The sequence below is a fragment of the Fundulus heteroclitus genome, chromosome 2 (assembly GCF_011125445.2).
Source record: "Fundulus heteroclitus isolate FHET01 chromosome 2, MU-UCD_Fhet_4.1, whole genome shotgun sequence".
Taxonomy (NCBI): Eukaryota; Metazoa; Chordata; class Actinopteri; order Cyprinodontiformes; family Fundulidae; genus Fundulus; species Fundulus heteroclitus.
Window position 1 is genome coordinate 14,892,963 of NC_046362.1, and position 23,095 is coordinate 14,916,057.

Consider the following 23,095-nt stretch of genomic DNA (forward strand, 5'->3'; position numbering starts at 1 on the left):
AGGCTACATTAGATCAGGTTTGTTCAAAATAAATAAAACTTAAAAAATAATGAAATAAAAAGAAAAAACTAGGTTAAGTTCAACAAGAACTGAGCTTTTCATCTCTGCTGGAGAGATTCAGATTTTTCCCCCATCTTAACTCGGCACCTAAACGCACGTTACCTGCTTACACAAAAATAAGGGATTTGCTTCAGGAAATAAAAGGAAAGAAAGTAAAGTATACTTCAAAGTATGTGCACCAAAAACATGCTTTAGTCAGCTTGGGGGGGGAACAAAAATACTTAAAATTGACTGGATAATTTTTCAAATAGATGAAAGTTTTAAATTAAAGTCTACATTGTTTTTTAACCAACCGATCTGAGCACCTGCTTACATGCCATACTTTTGGCCTCAGTGGGCTTGTTTCCTACTAGATCTCTTTGTGATAACCTGGCTATTGAATAACGGGTGTCGGACGGGCCGTTTTTCTGTCAAACGGTGCTGCTAACAGCGCACATGAGCAATAATGAAACACAACATACCAGACGATCCTCACTTGGTTAACAAACACGCTGAAAAATTCCTCACGTTCTGCACATTCACAGACTTTATTCATGACCTCTGGAAATCGTAGGCCAGCCCCACGGTTAAAACCTCCGTCCCCTGCATATCCCACTGGATGCATCGGCTCAAAGGATTCTTTTGCTCCTGCTCCGTGGTCGGATGCCCAATGCACACGCTTAAAGTCACACTATGAACACCTGCATTCCTATTAAAAGCAGTACCAACCTTTTTCAATGTCTGTACCTCCACACAACCGTCACAGCAATGATCCGTTTGATTAGAAGAAAAAAAGAGCCCATTTGGGCTATAACCCCATCCTTCTACCATGATGTGGCTTTTTCAGGTACAATCCAATATTTACAAGAGTCCTTTTTTTCCCCCTGCTTTTAGCATCTGTGTGTAAATATCTCTGCAGCCTAATGTTTCTCACCCGTTTTCTTGTAGCACTGTACAACCATTAGCAAGAAAATCAAGATTCCTCACTTCACCCATCAGCGCTCGCAATGTGTCGGCCGACAGAGGAAAACACTGTAAGGCCTGCATACAGTGCCTTACAAAAATACTTAGAACTTTTTTTTTTTATTATACCTAAAAACAATAACATATAGGAAGAAACTGAAGGCACTGATAGCATCCATTCATGGATAATTTAATTGATGCAATAGAATGCGGCCCAGCTGCAAATCTACTAAGTAAAGGCCGTAGGACCTGAACCGACGGGTGAGGCGAGCACCGGTCCATGGGAACTCTGGAGGAGCTGTAGAAATCCTCAGCTCAGGTGGTGAGAAACAGTGGAAGGGAGACTTCATTAGATGCACGAATCTGGCCTTTACAGAGAGATGGTTTGAAGCGCATCCCTATAATGAATTTGTCAAGTTGTGGTTTGATTCCGCGCATCTTCCTTTTATGACAATTAACCCTTCGCTGGTTTCCAACGAACCCCCGAAATGAAAACAAGACTGCAGGATGGCCTTTTTGTCTCCCAACTTTATGAGCGGCATATATCACTGCAAAAACGGATCTAAAAACAAGTAAAATGTTCTTAAAGTTAGTCTATTCGTCCTTGATTTGAGCCAGTAAATAAGATTATCTGCCAATGGTATGAGTATCTTTGCCCCTAGAATAAGATAATTAGACATCCTGCACTTGAAATAAGATGAATTGTTTCTATTTTAAGTGGAAAAATCTTATTCTATTGGCAAATCATCTTATTTACCTGCTCAAATCAAGGACAAATACACTCATTTAAAGAAAGTTTTACCTATTTTTAGTTCTGTTTTTGCAGTTTCATTAAGAAAACCTCAGCTGGGTCCCATTTCGCTTGCTGGCGGGATCGTTGCGGCGCTGACCGCGCAGGACGTCCCCGCGCTCGTCTTCAGGAAAAGCATCTGCGCTCCGCCGACGCACGCTCAAAGCTCTCCAAGCCCATACATAGGCCGCCCTGCTTAAAAATAGCCTGACATTACAAAAGAAAACAAAAAAAGATGGAGACCCTTGAGACGTGAGGATGCTGTTGCTTTCCCAAGTGTTTGCTCAACGGACTAATGTGTTGAACAAGCAGAGTTTCCAGATGAAAGGTGAAAGGATCCCTGAAGTCATGGCAATCAATCAGGAAGTCTAGATGAGTTTAAACGGAAACCGCAGATATCGACCGCTGGATCCTGAGAACCGGACGGAGCGCCCAAACCAGCGGGAATCATCCTCATATCTCAAACTGAGCCCAGAGTAAATGAGCATGTTTACGGGATGCTAAAGCCTCACACAGAAGCGGGCCCTGCAGGAGTGACTTAAGCCACCTAAGAGGCTTTGCTTTACATCTAAAAATCAACTAATCGCAAAGCTGTTACAAGCCTTCGTCCGTTTCATCGCCATAACGACACACTAAGGTGGCCATGCTTGTTGTAAGAGCAGAAGACGAGGAACAAAAGCTCGTTTTTTTTGTTTTTCACCCACAGCTAAGGGCTGTGTGTCTGTTCGGTGGGAGGTTATCTGAACAAGTAGCCGCTCCAGGCTGAATGAAAGAACAGAAGGAGCTTCTCGACCCCCCCCCCCCTCACCCTAAAAGCTTTGGAGGTGCGCGCGGGACCTCCGAGCAGACTTGTTCCCCAAGTCATCAAGTGACTCATTGTGAAAATCGCCTTTTGACAACGGCAGCTTGTGCTGTTTGAGGAATGTTTTCCATTTCTTCATCCGAAATCCCCCGAAGTCCCTTCCACAGGGAACTGGCAGAGAGGAAGGAGGAGGAGACGGGGAGAGCGAGGCAGCCCGAGCAGCAGGAGGAGGAGGAGGAGGAGGAGGAGGAGGAAAAAGTCTCTGCTGAGGGAGAAAGTCTTTGGTTGGTGAGGATGGAAAGTTTGGAGAGAGTATAGGCCTATATTTGATTTGGGTATCCAGGCAACAGATGAGCAACAGGGGAGAAACTGGACGGAGGAGGGAAGGATAGAGACGCTCGGTACGTGGTACCATATGGGGCATCAAACTAAATCCGTCACGCGGCTTTTAACTGGGGGTTCCCGATGGACTCCCTAGTTCTGCTTGGTGTTTATTTGGGCCAATAGGCACAATTATCAAGCATGAACCGCCGACACCATCAAACATCATGGTGGATGGACGACCTCCGATTTTAAAACAGTCGCGTTCGAGTTAAACGGGGGCTCCAGCTCACACACCTGAGCCAGAATTAAGACTCTGCTGAGCCCCAGATCGTGGTGGAACCTGCTGTCGATGGCAAAGCCGAAGCAAAAAGAGACGAGGAACTTTATCTGGTACAAATCTGGTTTATGTAGCCTGTGGGTTAGGGTCTGGGCACATTGGGCACTAGTATAACCATTTAGGCTGTACGCCGCGGGTAGGCCTTTCTGGGCTAACCGGTAGTAGTATTGGGCTCGTTGATCACTTCCAGCAGGAGAGGAGGTAGAGATGGACGAAGAGGACTTTAAATTTTATCATGATATACTGTGGGACTATTGCTATAACGAGAAAAGTGATGATAAAAGACTATTACCAGCTTCTTGTAGTCTTTTTAGTCTAGGTTGTGACTTCATGTCAATTATAGCCCCTTAAATACAAATACTGTCCTAAAAAAACAACAACACATTTAATAATGTAAAATATATTAAAACAAAGATATGTTTAATCAGGAAACAAGTTACATAAAGAAATGGGATTTTTATGACTAAACTGCACACAGTAACGGCTTTAATTAGGTATTTTTTTCATATATTGATGCTCTGAAGAAACCAACAGTGGAGAAAATGGCTAAAGTAAAAATCCTGACAATGCTGGCAGCTTTTTTTTTTTTTTTTTTGAGACATCTCTAATAGGAATTTATCGTCAATATAAACCCAAATTCTTATCGTTATGAGAATTCTTTCATAATAATGATAAAATGATACGCCCAGCCCTGGTGGGAGGCGATACAGAAGTTCTAAAAGAAACATCGTTTGGGTCTGAAAATCGTCTCGGTGTGACCAGAGGCTTGATTTTGGGACTGTGGTAGCTCTTGAACAAATAAAGATTCACCAAGAAAAAGCAAAAAATATATAAATAAATAGAAAACCTGACCAGGAAATAATGTTCTATAGGGGGGAAAAACTATAGTGAGTTTAATTGCTTTCACAGAAAAGTCCCACTAGTCGCTATAAATGACTGCGGGGCTTTTATAGCTCCTCTGGGAACCTGAAATCTGGAAAAAAAGAAAAAAAAAAAAAATGTTTACAGCTTCTTAAATATCACATGCGACACTATCTGGGCTTGACTTCAGCTTGCGCAACGAAGCAACAACGTGTTTGACACCCTGCGTTATAAATGAAGAGGAAATGCAGCGTCGCAGATGGCTTGTGTGACAGTGATGTTGTCCAGAGAGTGGCTCACTGTTGACATCAGGCAGAAAGAGGGGGGGGGGGGGGGGGGGTCTGAAGTCACAAGGAGACAGAAACAGTTCTTGAAGTGCCGTAATCCTCAGTCGGTGGACCAATGAAAGAATACCTGGCTAGTTTCATCCCTCGCCAAACATCATGGCACTTCTACTGCGGCTGCGAAGTCCAACAATGAAGTTACAAAACGGCCGCCATCTTTCTATGCCTTTAGATTGTTTGAAAGCCTTTTGATATCGCTTGATCCCTCGATTTCAAACCGACGTCTTACACATATTGTTTCTTCAAGCATTTGGAGGTTTTGCAAATATAGCGGTTCACTGAAAAAAAAAAAAGTAAAGCAGGGCAGCGGTCCCCTTTATGTAAATATATCACTTCCAGTTAACGTGCAAAAAAAAAAAAAGCTTACAGTTACATAATGTTTACTAGAAAAATAATCAATTTAACCCAACAAGCACCTTTTTATGTGTTTTAACTGGACATTAAACTGCCCTGGTTTACTTTTCTTGAGAGCAGAAGCTCCAAACCTCGCATTTAGTCCACAAAGGGGTTCCACAAGGCTGAGTTCCTGACCCATTACCATTGTCTATCAAAAATAACCAGGAACAACGCGTTTTGAAATCTGTTTTCACCTTCACCTTAACAGTGATGTAATTTCCTGCTCTGCACCCAGTCCTGCAAAGTTTCCAAGGGGCACGTGAACTTTACTCAGGACGAACTTGAACTTCATTCGCAATAAAACTTTGCGAGTGAAGTTGAACTAATCAATAACCTTTACTCTCTTTATTCACAAAACTCTCATTTAATGGCCCGATAAAAACTTTGGAGACCAGGCTGACAGTTGCACTGCGCTCAAGTTAAATAAATGAAAATAAACAATCAACACGCGGAGTTTGCAGCATCCTCTTTGAAATCATTCCCAAAACCCTCTCTCCCGTGGATTCACGCTTCTCTACGTCAGGACCAGTTTGTTGACTAGATGATTACAGTATCTCACTTCATAGGGAGTGTCTGTCCCAACCTCGCCAGTCTGCGTCTATAAAGAAATAAAAATTATCCCAGCAGCTTAGATATGACCCCATTTTTACTGTGCGGTGCAAGGCTAAAAAAAAAAAAAAAAAAAAAAAAAAAAAGTAAGGCGGACGTGTTCGTACCAAAGCAAAGAAACTGTGATCTGCAAACAGGCCACAAATACTGCCTGATCCTCCCTGAACAAACCCAAGCGTTTCGTTGAAGCTGCAGAACCTGGTTTCCTAGAAAGCATCGCATTTTACCTCACTGGTTAGATAACCTGAACGCCTCATCTCATTAACGGATCAACGCTGCGGTTAGTTTAGAGACCGTCGGACGCCTGAAGAAAAAATAAAGTAAAATACACAAAAACTCCCCCGATAACACAAAGTTAAAGCTGCCCACCTGGTGAAGCGCTGTCAGCCCGTCCACATTGGCGTGGTTGATGTCAGCTCCTTGTCGGAGTAGCGCCGACACCTCCTCCCGGTCCCCGGCGGAGCAGGCGGCCATAAACACGGCTCCCTGCGCGAACTGCACTTTCGCCCGCCGCGTCCCAGCGCCGCCCGTGGTTTTCCGGGCCTCCGACCCCGTCCGGTCCGTCTCCGAGCCCAGCCATCGCTGCAGCTGATCCTGCCGTCGCTGTTTGGCAGCTTCGGACCGGGAATGGTCAGTGGCCGCCATCTTCCCCTGGTGTGTCCCCGGACAGATTCAGCTCATGGTACGAGGAGGAGAAGCAGCGGAGTGCGGTGTTTAGATTGAGCCGTCTCAACCCCCCCGTCCCGTGCTGCGCCCCCTGGTGGACAAACTCTAGAAGCGAACCCGCAAACTTTGCTGAGAACTTCCCCGTGGTGCCTTCAGGGGCTGCTCGGAATTTACTAAGAGAAGCTTTTTAACGACGCCTAAGTTAGCCTCCGAATGGTTGCTTTAGTTGCAGCACTTGAAATGGCTTTTCTGTTGTATTTAACGACACTGAGTCACCTTTTATCCGCTTTCCTACTAAATCTATAATAATTAGAACGGACACACTTCAGCTGAATTATGTTATGTTCACATTATATATTCTATGAAACACTAGGTCAAGACTCTGCAGGTCCTTTGTGCACTAGTGCGCCATGGTGTTGCTGAAGCAACAAACTATTATCCCCTCTGCACAAAAGTTTAGATTTGACGAAGCGCAGTGGACAAAATGTCAAAGCCAGACTAATCAATGGGATTTCCTGGTGGAAAAGTGTAATTCATCACTTCAGTGAACGCATATCTTGTGTTCCTGAGTGTGGCAGTGGCATGCTACTGACCAGGGGTCACCACCATGGAGCCTGTTCTAAAATCCAGCACCACCCTCCAGTGAGCTTCTTCTACACTTGTATTTTATTCCGCTGCTCTTCCCTTTTAAGCACGCTTGCATTTATATAGCTTCAAAAATGACATGTTAAAAAAACTATAAAAATATGTTTATTTTGCAAAAAGGGACAGTGAACTCTTGGGTTATAGTGAAAGTGATTCCTGCTGCAGACCACTTCATCTGGTGCTTACTGTGCCACTTGGTGCTGTTGGTTTTGGATGCAGCTGCTTGGCCTAAGCATCGTTCTTGAGCAAATGTTAAGACCACATGAAGTTGTGCTCTTAACATAAAGTTACCAGCTATACAATAACCTTACAGCGTGTCTGTTACTTGAGTGTTTGACGTTGTTTTGCTTATTTTGCTGATTACAATAAAGCATTAACAAATAAAACTTTGCAAAACGATATAGGGAAGGGGTTTTTGTACAAATGCAATATATATATATATATATATATATATATATATATATATATATAATGCATTTGTTTTAGAGCTGTATGTTAGTTTTATTAAACATGAGCACAAAAAAGCCTCATGTTCCTGCATTAGAAATTGTAAGTTTTTTTGCACTTAAAATATTTTCTTTTGTTTTAGTGTTTACTGAATTGCATGAACATCTCTAGCCTAGATAACTATGTTGTCCCAAACATGTGCTGCTACAGAACTGTGGCCTCACAGCAAGAAGGCCCAAGGTTTGGATCCCAGCCTGGTTTGCATTTTCTTCCCATGCACATGTGGGTTCTCTCCGGATATTATGGTTGCCTCCCACAATCCAAAAATATGACAGCTGGGTTAATTGGACTCTCTAAATTGGATGGTTGTTTGTCCGGTGTGTGTCTGTGTATCCGTGTGATGCAATCTAAACTTGCAGCGGTTTTAACGGTCACCGAAAGAAGATCCAGCTTACGTTGATGCATAAAAATATAAAATCTGTCAGCAACTTATTCCTGCTGTTCCTTTTTGTTCAACCAGACTAACAATTTTATCATTTTCTACTTGAAAGCCACGCCTTCGCTACAGTCCATGTGTGTCCTGGACCAGTGAGAGAGGGTCTGCAGCATATGAAAACTGCTGCTCCTGTTTGTCAGTGTCTTGTTGCTTCATCCATTCTCAAAGAGAGTAATAGTTGTTTAACCAAGTTGTAGTCATGAGCTGTTGTTTATCTGGAAGAGCAGAAGTTTATTTCAAGATCATAAACTGCAAACATGATGACACCTGGTGACAATTTCAGCACATTACATTGACTTGGCAAAAAATAAGTTTAAAGCAAATCAAAAGGCCCAATAGCCAAATTAAAACGTAGAAGAAAAACATGATGCGTTTTTTTTTTTTTAAAGAACTTGGTTACACCATCAGTAGAAAATTTGCAGTTCAGAATAAAAATGATTGATTAGCTACAAAATGACACTGAACAAAACACCAGAGATGTCTTAAACCCAACAAGTAGCGATTAAAAAAACAACAATGAACAATCATAAAAAGCGTTTTATTCGCTACAGTAATTTATTTTATACACATCAATTTGTTTTAGACATTTACATTAGTACATTTGTTAAAACACACTGACAAAGTAAGCCTTCTTTAAGCACAGTGCACTGAAAATTGCATCACATAAATGGAGTAACTGCCTGTAACAAACCCAACTCTAGTGTTTTGCGTTTTGTTCCGCACTTCCTGTGAGCCAGAAATAACTGGAAGCAGGAAAATGCTGCTTCACTTTGTGCCTGACTGGCTTCAACTAAAAACGTCAACACTCTTTTTTTTTACCGTGCCATTTCTTTGTAACATCCTGTAATTCAAGTTTGTGCACGACTGAGTGCCTGTGCAAAGTTTAATTGTGCTTCTGTTGATGTAATACTGTCTGACTCTCCAAAGCTAATGGCTTATTTCAGAGTCAGTCATCGGTCCAAACAAAGTCTTAAGACGCAGTGAGTGTGCACTGAGTAAATTACAGTGCCTTGAAAAACTATTTATACATCTTAAACATTTTTTAGAAAGGATTTTCTCACATCACAACGACCAACCTTGGTGTATTTCTTTTTTGGTGATTTCACGTGAGAGACGAAACAAAAGTGGAGCATAACTGCTAAGGGGAAGAAAAAGAATACATGGTTTTCAGGGATTATTTTCCAAAGAAAAATCTGAAAAATGTGGCATGCATTTAAGAATTGCTACGTGTGGCAGAGAACTAACACTGCACATAACCCTGAACACATCGTCCAGACAGTTGCAGCATCATGGTGTGGCGTAGGGATGCTTTTCTTCCGCAGGGATAGCAAATGCAAATGCAGCAAAAGGTGATTTTACAGTTATTGACTCAGGGGGGCTTGTTACAAATGCATGCTATTTTTATGTGGAAAATATTTCCATGTGGAAAAAAAAAGTTAAACCACAGTTTTTCTTCCGCTTTAAAGTTAACCAAAACTGTGTGTTGGTGTAAAGCTCACGGAGGTATAAATACTCTTGCAAAGTACTATATGACCCTTTCCAAACACCACACAAAGAAGCTGATTGCATTTGAACTGTAATCACAATGCAGCTCTTATTTTAGTGTAAGAGACAACACACATAGAAATGCGCCTTATATCTGTTGTTCACTCTTCCTGGATCAGGAGTACGGTCACAGCAGAAGCCTACCAAAAGCTCCTAGATCTGCTCAGAGTTTTAGCAGGTTTGCCCCCATGAGGAGTATTGAAATAACCTTTGCGTTCTGCTACGTCTTGTAGGAAAAATCTGGCCACGCGGCTGGTATCTGGCGGCATCATTCCGGTTTTCAGGGAGCCTTGAAGGTCCATATCGATGCAGAAAACCCCAGACAAAAACCGGTTCTTGTAGTGGTCGAAGACATCCTGCACTGAAGAGCCACCGCTGTTCATCCAGGTGGGAAAGAGGCTGGTGGAGCTGGACTTGGATGGAAGGGACCTGTAATGGTGCAGCTCCAGGTGCCAGAACAGCCTATCAGAAGGGGTTGCGAATTAAAAGTCAGCTCAAGTTATTGTAAATAAATGCACATTAAAATAGTTTCTTATTATTGAGTGATAGGTAAACCTTTAGACGGACCTAACTTTAATCTCACAGTGTCATACTCAGCTTTTCAGGAAAAAAAATACTACTCAAAATACCTAGAGTGCTCCAGACTTTCCCTACATGGGTATCAATGCAGTTAAGGAGCAGAGTAGTGCAAGATTTTATTCTATAAGGAGTGAGCTGAGGCAAACATGCAGCTAAAACTGTAAGCTTACTGTCTATCTCTGAAATAGTGACAACTTGAATGTGCAAATAAGCAACAATTTTTCATTCAGCATCAGCTCAGTTGCTAACGTTTTAGTAATTTCATGTTCCTGCCACCCCCAAATGCCTAAAATGTTATGTTTCTGCAAGCCCTTCGAAGCTGAAATCATGTGAAGATGACAGGTTTTCAATAGCAGCATCTGTCAGTCCGGTGTGTACAGACATGTCAGGGCTACAGACCGACATGTTATGGCGCATTAGTCTGTAGCTGTAAGTTGCTGAGTCTGTTGGTTTAAGAGACATTTTAACTACCTGGCAGATACGTGCTGGGAAAAGTTTCTGGAAGCCTGACGGAGAATACGCTGCAGGATTTTAAGTATCTGCTCTCGAATCCAGCCCACATCCTCCTGCACATCTGGAAGCCACTCCAGAAGTCTGTACACGGAAGACATCATCATCATCATCAGTCAGTGCACAAAGTAGGCATCCGCAGTAATAGGGATAAACACTGGTTTCAACTTTCAATGGTACGAGTGGGGTTTGCACAAAAGGCTTAAAATGAGGTTATGAGGTTATAGGGATTCGGTGACGTCAGGAGGTAATTTGTTTTAAACCATCTTTTTAAACCATGCTCTTCACTGTTCATGCTCTCAAGATAGACTTGAGTTTTCATCCAGCCTCGTTTGTCCCAGTCTTATTTATTTTAGATGTATTTATTGTTGGCATAAGTTTAAATATGGGCAAATTTATGGCCATTGGGAGTTGTCTTTTAGTAATTTTCTGTCTCCAAAACACACAAAACAATTAGATGTTCCCCTGTCTTACCCATTTTGAGAAGTGGTCAAGAGAAATGGGCCAACTGTATCATCATACTCATATTCCAGGGAAATAGGGAAGTCATGTATTACTAATTAAAAGTTGCTAGAAACTGTGATTAACTTAAAAAAAGAGCAAGCTAACATTTTCACAGGTGCCTATATTGCAGTAGTGTTTATGAACACGATTTTTTATTCAAAGTTGTATTTTTCTAAATTTTCAATGAGAAGCAGAAGAAATACATTTTAAATCTAAGAATTTTCAGTCATAAAAATATATATATATTTTTTCTTGAAAAATGGCTTAAGGTACTAAACGCACAATCAGACACACTGCTTATCAAAAGGAGTGGGAAAAAGGGTGAGATGTGGTGAAGTCAGACAGCACCTGAGAGTCATGGACATGGCAGACTCCAGAGGGAGAGTGTAGGGGAGCATCATGGCAGAGGCCATTCTGACAGGGAGCAGGCTGCCCAGAGACTGCACCAGGCTCCTCCTCTCCATGCACGCCTCGAGTAAAGCTGCAGGGGGCGCCAAACAGACACAATTAACCATCTTTGTTTTAGTAAAAATTTTATAAAATTGCACATGATACATGATTTTCTTTTTGTTATGCGTAGACTTGCTTAGTTTAGTGGGTATGATTTATCCCATCTGAATAAAAGCATTTACCCGCCGCTGTTGGAATCCGTGTTATACAAACTCATCTTGAGCATGAATGTATTGCATTTGATGATGTATTTGAATTTAAGCGTTGCTCATACATTTGCCAATGTATTTATATGTTTCAGCCCGTATATACAATTTTACAGAAAAAATTTATATACAAAGTAAATATGTTCAAAATTTACATCTACCTTTTTAAATCACCAAAGTTTTCTGTTGTAGGGTCATTCCACCCCGAAAAAAAGGAATGGCTCAAAGAAATCATTAACTTCCTAAAATGAATTTGAAATTCATGCCGATGATGAGTTTTGCAAACTTCTAAATTAAACTGTACTTTCCAAAATCCACGTTATTGTCTTTTAGAAAACATAACATGGAAAAGTTTGGAAACAACAGCATTTTTCAAAAGTTTATGTTCATTTTCCCTTTAATCTAGATTTGCAACATACTAAATGTAAACTACCAATTTTCCATTGATTTTAATGTGGTGCGGGAATCCTGCTTTTTGTCCAGTCTATACACATGACCATTTCTAGAAAAAGGTGTTTTTGTCACTAACTAATGTAACTAACTAAAGAAACTGAAGTCAGAATGACACCCCCCCCCCCCCCCCCACAGAGGGAATTATCAAGAAGATCAAAGAAGGGAAATTTGTTCATTAGAAAAAAAATTATGTGTACCAGAAACGACAAGAACATATTTGTTAAGTTACCGAACAAGCAGGTAAACAAAGACACTCGATGAAGCAGAGATCAAAAACAAAACAAAGGCTGCCTTACATTTTAATTGGACACTGAATAAATTATATAAAGTAAATGGACATTTTAGATATGGTACGCTGTCAGGTTGAGCCAACGTCAGACCACTAATGCTGACACTGGCCTTACCTTTGTGCACGGCGGGTGGAAGATACTCCATGATGTGCTCATCCAGCGAGGAGCTGGCATGAAGCACCACTTTTGCCTCCATCTCTGCCCCCTCTTCTGCCTGGTTGTTTTTTTCATCATGAGCCTCGTTTTCTTCTCTGTTGGCCAGCAATGGTCTGTCTGTTTGAGGCCCAGTGTAATTAAGCAATCCTGAATTTCACAAAAAAATGGACATTAGCCTTAATCGTTCATCAATCTGCACAGAAAAAAAAAATTATATCGCCGGTAAATGTCTTATTTAGCAACCTTATAATAATCACTGCATTCTGACCTGGGGAAACCGTGTAGGTTTGTGTGCACATAAATAACTACAGGGAGAAATTTGAGCGCTATCACAAGGAAAAGTAGTCTGTTGATTTGCTGACATGGTAACAGGAAGCATGAGTACTGATAGCGTATCAGGGCTACACGCTGTGTACAAACAAAACTTTTGTGGTCATGAGACAAAAAACAAGAAATCGATGAGACTGGTTTGTGAGCGAGATTTATTAAAGAGCTTTGAGGCTTTTCGCAGAATAAAACAAGACTCTTACCATTTCTCTTTAAAAAGTGCAGAGCATCTTTGTATCCCTGCTTGCACATGGCCTTCATGACCTGCATTCAAACACACATATATATCAATCCCACATGTGCCAAAGACGTCCAGTTTGCTCACTCCAGCTTAGAAAGCCTTGCAAAACTATTCACATCCCTTAAACATTTTAGCGGTTTCTCACATTGAAACTATTTTATTGGGATTCTATGGGTTAGAACCACACAAATAAGCACATATTTGTAATGTGGAAGGACAATGGTTTACATTTTTCCTCATATAAATCATAAAAGCATGGAGTGCATGCCTGTTAAAATCTGATATGGCTAAAAAAAAAAAATTATCCAGGAAACCAATTGCCTTCAGAAGTTACCTGTCTGTGGTTAGAAAGCATCACTGAACAAACAGCATCATGTCCAAGTTATGTAGCATTAAAACAGGGTTGGGTTATAATTCAGTATCCCAAGCTTTAGACATCACAAGACCCGACTGTTCACCTAAACTAGCAGGACGTATTAATCAGAGAAGAAGTGGTAAATTTGGGGAGCTGCAGTGATCTGAAGCTCAGGTGGAATCTGTCAACATGTCTCATTTATTCAGGCTGACTTTTAATAGCAAAGTAGAACCGCAATGTTTTATTCCTAATTATGTATATCTCTAGATATTTTTAAGTCTCCTTTTGGTCACTTTTATTGGCTGTGTAATGGGCTATATAAATAAATGGCACATTTATTGATTGATAACTACTAATAGTCATGCGCTCCACAAATCTCGTCTTTATGGATGAGGGGAAAGAGGTGAGCCAATGTTGAATTAAATGTAAATGTAAGAGCAAATATGTGGAAATCTGGTCAGATGAGACCAAAATGAACTTTTTGGCTTACATTCAGAATACTATGTGTGTGTGGTAACTCAGCACATCACCCAGGACACACTATCCCCACAGTGACAACACCGGCGCCAGTGTCACGCTGTGGCAAGGCATTTCTCCAGCGGGGTGAAAGTTGATGGGAAGATGGATTAAGCTAAATGTTGCAATCCCCAAAAAAGAACATATTGGAGGGTGACGAAGACTTGAAAGTGGGACGGAGGTTCACCTTCCAGCAGGACGACGGCCGTAAAAATACAACTGGAGCAACAATGGAGTGGTTTAGTTTAAATCATATTGATGTATTAGAGTGACCCAGCCAGAGTCCATGTATAAATCCCTTTGGGAGTCTCTGAAACACTTGACTGATGTCTGCAGACACTCTCCATCCAATCTCACTCAGCTTAAACTTTTTGCAAAGAGGAATAACCAAATATTTCAGTAATGAGATGTGTGATGGACACATATGTGTGCTGAATGCCCACCACCCTTTTTGTTTTTTGAAACATTTTGAAAACCAAGAATCCTTTTGGTCGGTACTGGTGGTATGAACACTTTTGCAAGGCACTATGAGACAGGCTTACCATCGGATCTGGTGGGAAGAGAGCCCTGGAGACTCTGTACAGGTTGGTGAGGGTGAACTGGATGCTTGTGTTGGTGAAGCGCAGCTCGTGGATGTTGGTGGAGGTGTCTCGGGGGCAGATGTCGCTCTCTCCGGAAAAGGGGGACACGGTGATGGTGTTTTTCATCTCGTACTGCGGCAGGTTGTCAGAGATTCCTCCATCAACGTATCGCTGAACGGACAAAAGACAAACAGCAGCAGAGCAAATAGAGTCGGATCAATGAACGCACAAGGTTTCCAGAAACGGAACTGAGGGGACGTTCATCCGCAAGGCAGGAAAGAAACAGGATGCGATAATAGTGAGGTCATATCCTCTGTATTGATAAGGGCTTGTTTTTATCAAAGATTATGAAGAGTTAAAGCTAAAAGCCAGACTTTCCTGCAAAATCAATCAGACTCACTTTAGATATAGTTCATCCCCTACAGAATACCATTTCCGTCTGTTATTTGCTTTGCTATTTTGCGTTATTTAATCAAGATGAAATATTACCGCAAGAGTCCAAACGAAGATGCCTCTCGTGACATCACATAAGGCAAAAGGCAACTGATCGCAGGTGTCTTAACGACATCAGTTTGTCATTTTTTTTAATTTATTTTGACCTCTTCATTATCTTGTTTCCAAGCAAAATTCCTCTTCAAAGGTGTGCACTTGTTAGAACCGTGCATGAAAAGACAATTATTGCCATCAACATTTGCTTAAGTATACCTTGAGTCAGAATCTGGCTCAGGCGCATAGAAATTAGCACATTGCAACTCAAATTTAACTCAAGTGCTTCAAAATCTGCCAAAAGTCCTGAAGGACATCATCGACTTCACAGAAAGACTTCTCTGAAGTCCTTCTGTGGAAACCCACAGTTCCATGGTTTTATATCATCAGTGCGTATTTGTGAGAAGAAAAAAAATAAACCGCTGGTTAGTGCCTTTAAACACTGAGGTAGGTTCAGTGTGTGTAGACAGACTGTGACATCAGGATTTAAGTCACAAGAGGGCACTGAACAAACATCAAAGCATGCGCAAGGCCACCTGATCACATTTTGGCTTTGCCACTCTCCAAGTTTTGCCTCAAACCCAACACACACACACAGACACACACGCACTCATGCTGTGGTAAACTCTGAAAAACCCATGGTAAAGGTCACAGTAGGAGGGCGGGACTGCTGCTGGCACTGTTCAACGATATTTCTCAGAAAAAAACCTTTGCACCAGAAACATGCCTAACAAAACAGAGCGTGGAAAAAGCACCTAACTCCCAAGAGAAAGAAAGAGAGATATAGAGATTTCTGACAAACACTAACGTTAAGGCGATTTTATAATCACTGTTTACACACATGCCATTAAGAGCAAACACATTCTGAAGAAAGGGAGGGCCCCAGTGGGCACAGTTACAGAAGAAAATGTGCCAAAAGCAACCAAAACAAAACAGAATGAAAGGAAACACTAAGTTATATAACAACTGGACTCCCCCAGCATCTTATCAGAAAAATCCCCATGCACTGTCATTTCTAATATCAATACTCCCAAATCCCCGAGGTAAATTTAACTTAATTAGTCTGAAAACAGGAGAATGGCAACGACAGAAAAAGGAAACCGAATGAATTCACTCACCACTCCTTGAAGTGTGGGAGGAATGAGGCCACAATACACCGGGATGTAGGCACTGCAGACACATGCCTGGCAAAAAAAGCACATAACATCAGACAGAGAGCAATTGCTTACACACTAAAAAAATTACATTAGGTTAAATTGACTGTATAAAGTCATTGATTGTTTACTGATCTTGTGATATCATTTTGGATATAATTTATTTCTCATTGCATTTCTCATTGCCCCGTGACCCCATGAGGGATTAAGCAGGTTAGAAAATGGATGGATGGATGGATGCATTATATGGAAACTTTCTTTTTGACCTGGAAAACAACTAAAGCCTGAAAGCCCTCCGGGGAAACTGAGCACATCCTGATATTAACTTTGTCATCCACCAAATTAAAGTAAAAGGGTAGATACATTTTGAGAAGAGGTGCAGGTGGACTCTAGTGCTGGCCCAAAGTACAAGTAATAGGGGCCTCCAGGCCAGCAACCGACCTCTCTTGGGTGCCTGACTTCTCACACAGAATATGTAGATCTGAAAACAAGCATTAACTATGTTTACATTGACTCAAGCAGAATGGAATAAAGGGCTGATCAGAATAAAAATACGTGTAAACACGGCGGTCAGAATATTGTGATCGGATTAAGCTCAACTGGAATTAAACTATTCCCAATGGGACAGGTGGTTTATGCCGATCCTTATTTCAAACAGCATCCTTCTAAATACTTGTTCCAACCATGCCATTTGGATTGGGGCAAACTGCACAGACGCGTGTGTGCTGCATGTTGATGTGACATCTTTCAGACATCCTACCCATGAAGACGATCAGAACGTTTTCTGACCAGAAACCACGGGTAGACAGCACAGTGCAGTGGCAGCATACAGATCAGGAGACTACAGTAGGGCTAGAAGTGAGCTGAAAAGGGGCATCCAGAAGGCAAAGCACAGGCACAAGCAGCACATTGAGGACCACTCCAGCAGCAGCAAACCACGTCACATGTGTAGAGGCATCAGGACCAACATAGATTATAAGGTTATAATGGCCCAGCTTTCTCTGACACCTTAAACAGCTTTGCACACTTCGACTCTTCGAGCAGTGGAAGGTCTGAACATCTTTCTCAACCAGAGGTGCAGCATCAGTCTCACATCCTGCAGCTGCACCAGGTGACCTCCACCTTAAAGCTAAGTCTATGCTCGACACATTGAACAGTGACGCAAATGGGCTGTCCCCGCCCCTTTTATTAAAAGATCCCTATGGGCTTTAGAGACAGGCTGTATTCCCCATCTTCAAGTCTTCATGTCTTTCTGTCTGCAACAGGTGAACATGCCATCTTCTTCTACGTCTCTAAGCCTTTATTTCTGTTTAGCTGTTACAAACACACCGGCCATTCCTCACGAGTGTTTGCAAAACTGAACGCGACCACTTTGGATGTGTGACGTCAACTGTTTCTTCTCTTGTTTACTTCATCTCCACTGCTTTTGTTGAGTCATAGTTAACTTGAACTTTTTGACTAACTTGAACATTTCAATGTGCATGCAATTGCACAGTATTTTATATTGCTCTGTAAATAAACTGCTACCCGGCTTTTTCTTTGACTTGAACATTTATATTTTCCCAGATGGGCTATTTTCACACTTTTTAGCTTCTTATGAGGTGTTGTTTGGCACACTCAACTTAAACATTTATGTATCTATTTTGTTTCTGTTTGTTATATGTGAACTCTGAGCCCATGGCTCAACAGAGATGTCATTATGGTTACATAATGACAATAAAGCCTCAGAGCGCAGAGTCAGAGTGCTACTATTCTGAATAAAACCTGGTGCATGTAAAGAAACATCATGATCGGATCAATTGAGTTTGTGTCCATATGAACGATGTATTGGGATAATTTTTTTCTTTTCAATCCGAACACTTTTCAATCTGATCAATGAATTTTGTGCATAGCTACCATACCTAATGATGTACTTACTTACTCTCACCTTTTCGAGCAATTATTTTAAATTTAAAATTTGTATTTTAAACAACTAGCAACTGTAATTTATACTGTTACCATAAATAGGAAATATTATATAGTTTATTGGTATGATTTAAAATGAATGCATGAATGAATTAATTATTGAAATGGACACTTTATTAGTCCCATTTAAAGGGATATTAAATAAATACAGTCTGCTGCTATGCGAGTAAATAATACATGTCCAAAAACAGAATAAATATCTAAAAAAAAACAGATGGACAGAGACCAAGTGGTGTATGCTAATGGCACCACATGCTGTAAAATTACATCACCTATGGTCGTTGTTCCTTCAGATATCTGCACTGTACATCTTTATGGTTCTAAAGAGTCCATGAGTCTGTTAGTAAAACAGCTCATTGACAAAAGCCATGAATGTCACTAGCCAGACTTATCTGACAAGTTGACCAAACTTACTTTACAACACAATGTTTTCCTTTTTCTATTTGTATTGGTATTTGGCTTTAAAATGTTGATTATTCAGAATAAAATTAACTCTAAATGTACTGCTATTTATTCATTGAATGATCAAAAGTGGAATTGGGGCTCTGGATCAAATTCTGCTTAGGGTCCATGCTTTTTGCTTTACTTAAGAAATCAATGCCATTACAAGGCGCATCAGGATTTTCATTGAGTCCTTTTCGAAATACATTTATCTGGGCAGACTCCTACTCTGCCCAGATAAATGTTAGAGGAAAAGCTTGTTACACTGCAGAAAAGCCAGAGTTGACATCCTGAAAAGTAGGTGTCTAATACTTAATTTTATGTAATAAATACCTGCACCAACTCCTCCTTATTGTTGAAGTGAGACACCAGGACATTTTCTCCATCTGCGACCCGGGTCAGAGAGATTCCCAGTCGCCCGTTGGCCCGTTGGTGGCTGTCAGCAGGCAGAGTGCGGCTCAGTACGTGACGGACAATCTTCACCAAGTTAAAAGAGGGATGCATGGGTCCGAGGAACCGCTTCCTCGCCTCCTTAGCAACTTCAATGATGCTTGCCCCTGCATCTCCTGCAGGATATCGAAGGAACAGTGTTTGTGATCATGTGGACTGCAACCAAAGATCAGGGTTGGACAACATGTATTGTTTTAGTGGTGCAACAGTTAGACTGATGACATTTTAGAGCTCTGAGATTAATGCAAAAATAAGACAAGGTCTTCATATGCATACACTTCATTTATATACATAGGTATCATTGAGTAGAGCCTAGAGTCTTAAAAAAACATAAGCAACAATGACAATAGTAAATAGTAATAAGATCAATAAGGTGCAGTTTGGAACAACAATTAGCATTGTTTATACACTGATTTGTTTATTATATTTGCTCTAAATCTCTTGTCCTATGTGTGCCGTTTGTACAGACATAATGATTTTACACAGCACGACGGTCAATTTTAAAGTATAGCATCGCATGCTGGCTTGGTAACTTGGCTGTAAAATTGAAAGCTCAGATTTCAACTATGATTAAGACAGCAGGAAAGATTATGAGCATGACAGCTCCTTTAACTCCTTAACAACTGGTTGAACAGACCATCCTCAGACAGACAGATTGTATTATCACACATCCTTCCTACACTCTGTACTCTGAGTAAGTCTTACTAAACTCGAGACGAAGGTACAGGGTTCTTCTCTGTAAGCATAACCGGTTCCTTCAGTTATCTGTTATAGTTATTAATAAACACAGAGCAAGAGATAAACATATCCAGAGGAATAGAAAGCTAATTCCTCATTAACCAGTTTAGTCTGTCAATATTGTATTCATAGGTTGGATTCAGTTTTTTTCTAACCATGAGTAAACGGCACTGTTTAAAGTAACTTAGAACACTAAGTTACGAAGTGATGATTTTTTCCCCCCTTAAATATAGATTTTAATAAATCGTTCATGTATTTATTATCCTTGTGATGTTATGGAAGAGTGCAACGTGGCGGTGCAGTGTGACCCCTCTCTCGAGGGAAGTTTCTCCCAAGGGAGACAAATAAAGAGACTTTGACCATCGTTTGGTGTTAATGACGTCATTAGGTGATCCATTTCATTCTAAGAAGACAGCAGAGAAAAACAACAACATGGCTCTGTTTAAAAAAAAAAGCAAAAGAAAAATTCTTCTGATGTTATTTTAACATTCAATAAAACCCGCTAACAATGTTCAACTCAAAGTTGGTGGAGACTTAATCATCTTGAGTCATTGCTCGAACAGTAATATAACAATATAGTTACACCTAGATTAAACCACTGGTGTTTGGTTTAAAAGTATGTTCAGTATGTGAATAATGTTAGGAGAGTTTAACTTTGAGTCATTTATTTTGTAATAATGAATTTACATTTACTTAAGTTAAATATTATTAGGTTGTCCTCGATGCATCATTTAAGATGAGCCAACTTAAATCTTATATGCAGCAGCTGAGTTCCAGTGAGGAGACTGGTTGCCTTAGCTAACTTACGTAATATCAACCATTTACAAACAAAAATGTTTATTTAGACACATGCACATTAAATGACGTCAGATTGTATTTTTTACTGTAAAGACACTGAAAATACTACTTCTACTAGTGGAATAAGCTGTGGTATTATTGCTCAGGTTAACCTAAACATAAGCAGAAATGAAAGTTTAATCCAAACAAAAGAGTTAATATTAAAACGATATTGTCAGTGTAGAGCTAACTGATGGACCCAACGGACTGTTTTGTGAAAAATTGTGGTAGCTATTATTTCCTGCATAGAGTTTTCTGCTGAGTTTTACAGTGACGTGTTTAAACATGTTGCATTAAGAGATGAGGCTCTTTAGCAAGTCATCATTTGGGTTTTGCCATCACCTTGACTGTGGAAGAAAATGAGTTGCAGAAGATTTGAAAAGCAGGAGTTTAAATAAAAATGTTTTGCAGTAATTCTTTTATTTTCCAATCACATTTGAAATAAACTACCTCATTAACGAACTAACTGACCGCATTAAAAAAAACAATACTAACGCATCAATGTTATTATTATATATTTTTTAGAAGATACTTATGTTGCTTTAAGGGTTACACGAAGAAGGATTTTAAACGACCAAAGCTAAACGTCCTTTTAAAATTGGTCATATTTTAGTACGTTATGTGAGTTTTACGGCTATAATCCATGCAACTGATTTGATTGGAGCCTAAAAGTTTGCCTCCGACGTTGGATGCAACATTAGTCCCTTCATCCCATGCAGGTGCACACACACATATAGACAGAGACAGTGACAGGTAGGCTACCTACCAAGACACACGCCAGTGACCAAAGCAGTGGCGGTGAGGGCCCCGGCAGAGGCTCCATAGATGTGCCTGGCGTTCTGCACCAGGAAAGGCGCTTGCTCCTGCAGACAGCTGGCCACGCCGATGTGGTAGATCCCGAGGAAGCCGCAGCCCGCAAAGGAGATGTTCCAGGGCGAGTCTAACGGGAACATGCTGGTCCACAGCTGAGCCCAGCAAAAGGAAAAGCCGCGCTTCGAGTACAGATGTTACCGTTCACTAACCCTAACTTACAGCTTTGTTTGCAACTAAAGACAATCTCTATTTTATGCCATTCCCTTCTGCTTGCTGTGCTTAAAGCTTTAACAAGTTAGTTAGTTATCGCACAGCAGACGTCCTACGTTGGTGTTTAAAAGTTAACACAATTTAGGAAAAACAAAAAAAGATACGCTGCTCCCTCAATGCTGTTAGCAATTATTTTGTATTAAAGTCAGGTCGGTCCAAGGAAATAAATACGTAGTAAACTTCGGGGCGATTGTTATTACTTCACACGCTTTGTTTGCATAACCGAGGGGGGCGGGTACAGGATGGGCTGCTTGTCCAATTACATTTTACCCTTAAAACAATCTTAACCAATCAGCACTGAGCCGAGTTGCATTCCAGCCAATCAGAGTCTTCATCGCTGAACTGTGGGTGAACTCAGTTCGCGGTGACTTTTTCTAACGTTGGCAAAACTTATTTCCCCAGGCGGAACTCCACGTTTTGTTTTGTTCAGTGTTTGTGTTCCTCCTTTTTTTGGTAATGTTTTTTTTCCAGGGACCAGAGTAAGGCTTATTTGGAAATTTATTTCACAATATGTGTGTTTAGAGAAGAAAATAGAGTTGAAGAAATGTGTATTGATTTCCTGTATGTCATTCTGGAACCTTCTGTTTACATATCGATCGCTGAATAAAGGTTTTTCTTTTCTTTTTAATTCACAATAGTGTCATTTAAAGAGGGTGACTTATTTCTAACAGTGGAGAGCGAAATGTTTACGTAGAATATTCCTACTTTCACTAACAAAAGTTTTGGAAGTTTAGTCCCTAATGGAAAGTTGAGAAGAAAACTCCAAATATCTGGTGTGGAAAGTGAACTCTGCTGATTGATCATTTCCTTGCATAAACGGTTCACAGAATAAGACAACAGAGTCCCCGTAGGGAAGGGATAAAGGTTCAGATTAGCACATCCTATTGTGAAAGTAGCAGCAACTACAGTTCCTGTTACTAAAATGTAACCCCTAAGCCCCAACTACCCAACGATGGCTCATTTTTGCTCTGTAAGACACTAAATTGGACAATAAGCCATGCAGCTTAGTATTTAAATGAGCACTGCAGCATTGCACCAGTATATTTAAAAGCATGTTAGCATTAGCAAACATTAGAAACCATTATGGCAGATAAACAACATGTTGTCAGCATGTTGACAGATTTCAGCATGTAGTCTAAAATGATCAAGCTGGTAGCAGCAAAGGGGTTCAACCTATTTCGATTGAGCCGATGCCCCCCAAAAGCCATGCTAGATACTGCCTTTGAAACGAAAGCGAACGATAATAATAACAACAATCTATTTGTATTTACATTTTTGTCTGCATATTTCCCTCCGGTGTTCATAGTCCTACATGATGGGTGGTGGCCAACAGGAGGATTGGGATCGTTGTTAGTCTGTCTGCATGGCAATAAATTTCAGTAGAAGTCGAGATTGATGCGGCATTTATCTCCCAGAATGTTAGGACTTCACGAATCCTTTTCAACATTGGCTTTTTAAAGAAGCAACGACGCAACTGGAATGATCGATGAAGATCTTTAATAATAAATC

The 23,095-nt window shown here is 40.7% G+C and overlaps 2 protein-coding genes across 6 annotated transcripts in view; both read right to left on the minus strand.

Moving 5' to 3' along the window:
- Nucleotides 1-6,238, minus strand: part of zmp:0000001167 (protein phosphatase 1 regulatory subunit 12A) — a 29,558-nt gene extending 23,320 nt beyond the window's left edge. For 3 of the 5 annotated variants that reach the window (XM_012851993.3, XM_021310292.2, XM_021310291.2), the window contains exon 1: nucleotides 5,835-6,110. In XM_012851993.3, coding sequence (XP_012707447.1) covers nucleotides 5,835-6,110 — 276 coding nt within the window. Of the gene's footprint in view, nucleotides 1-5,834 lie in introns of all 5 variants that reach the window. The other 2 variants (XM_036148790.1, XM_021310290.2) reach the window with 2 other exon arrangements.
- A 1,686-nt stretch (nucleotides 6,239-7,924) lies between these two features.
- pnpla2 (patatin-like phospholipase domain containing 2) lies at nucleotides 7,925-21,805 on the minus strand. The gene is made up of 9 exons (XM_012851995.3): nucleotides 21,270-21,805; nucleotides 18,812-19,044; nucleotides 16,037-16,102; nucleotides 14,394-14,603; nucleotides 12,943-13,003; nucleotides 12,371-12,559; nucleotides 11,206-11,338; nucleotides 10,315-10,437; nucleotides 7,925-9,726 (listed from the first exon to the last, which is right to left on the minus strand). Exons 1-9 carry the CDS (start codon nucleotides 21,454-21,456, stop codon nucleotides 9,405-9,407), a joined length of 1,524 nt encoding a protein of 507 aa, XP_012707449.2. The 5' UTR covers nucleotides 21,457-21,805; the 3' UTR covers nucleotides 7,925-9,404.
- Nucleotides 21,806-23,095: the final 1,290 nt, after the last annotated feature.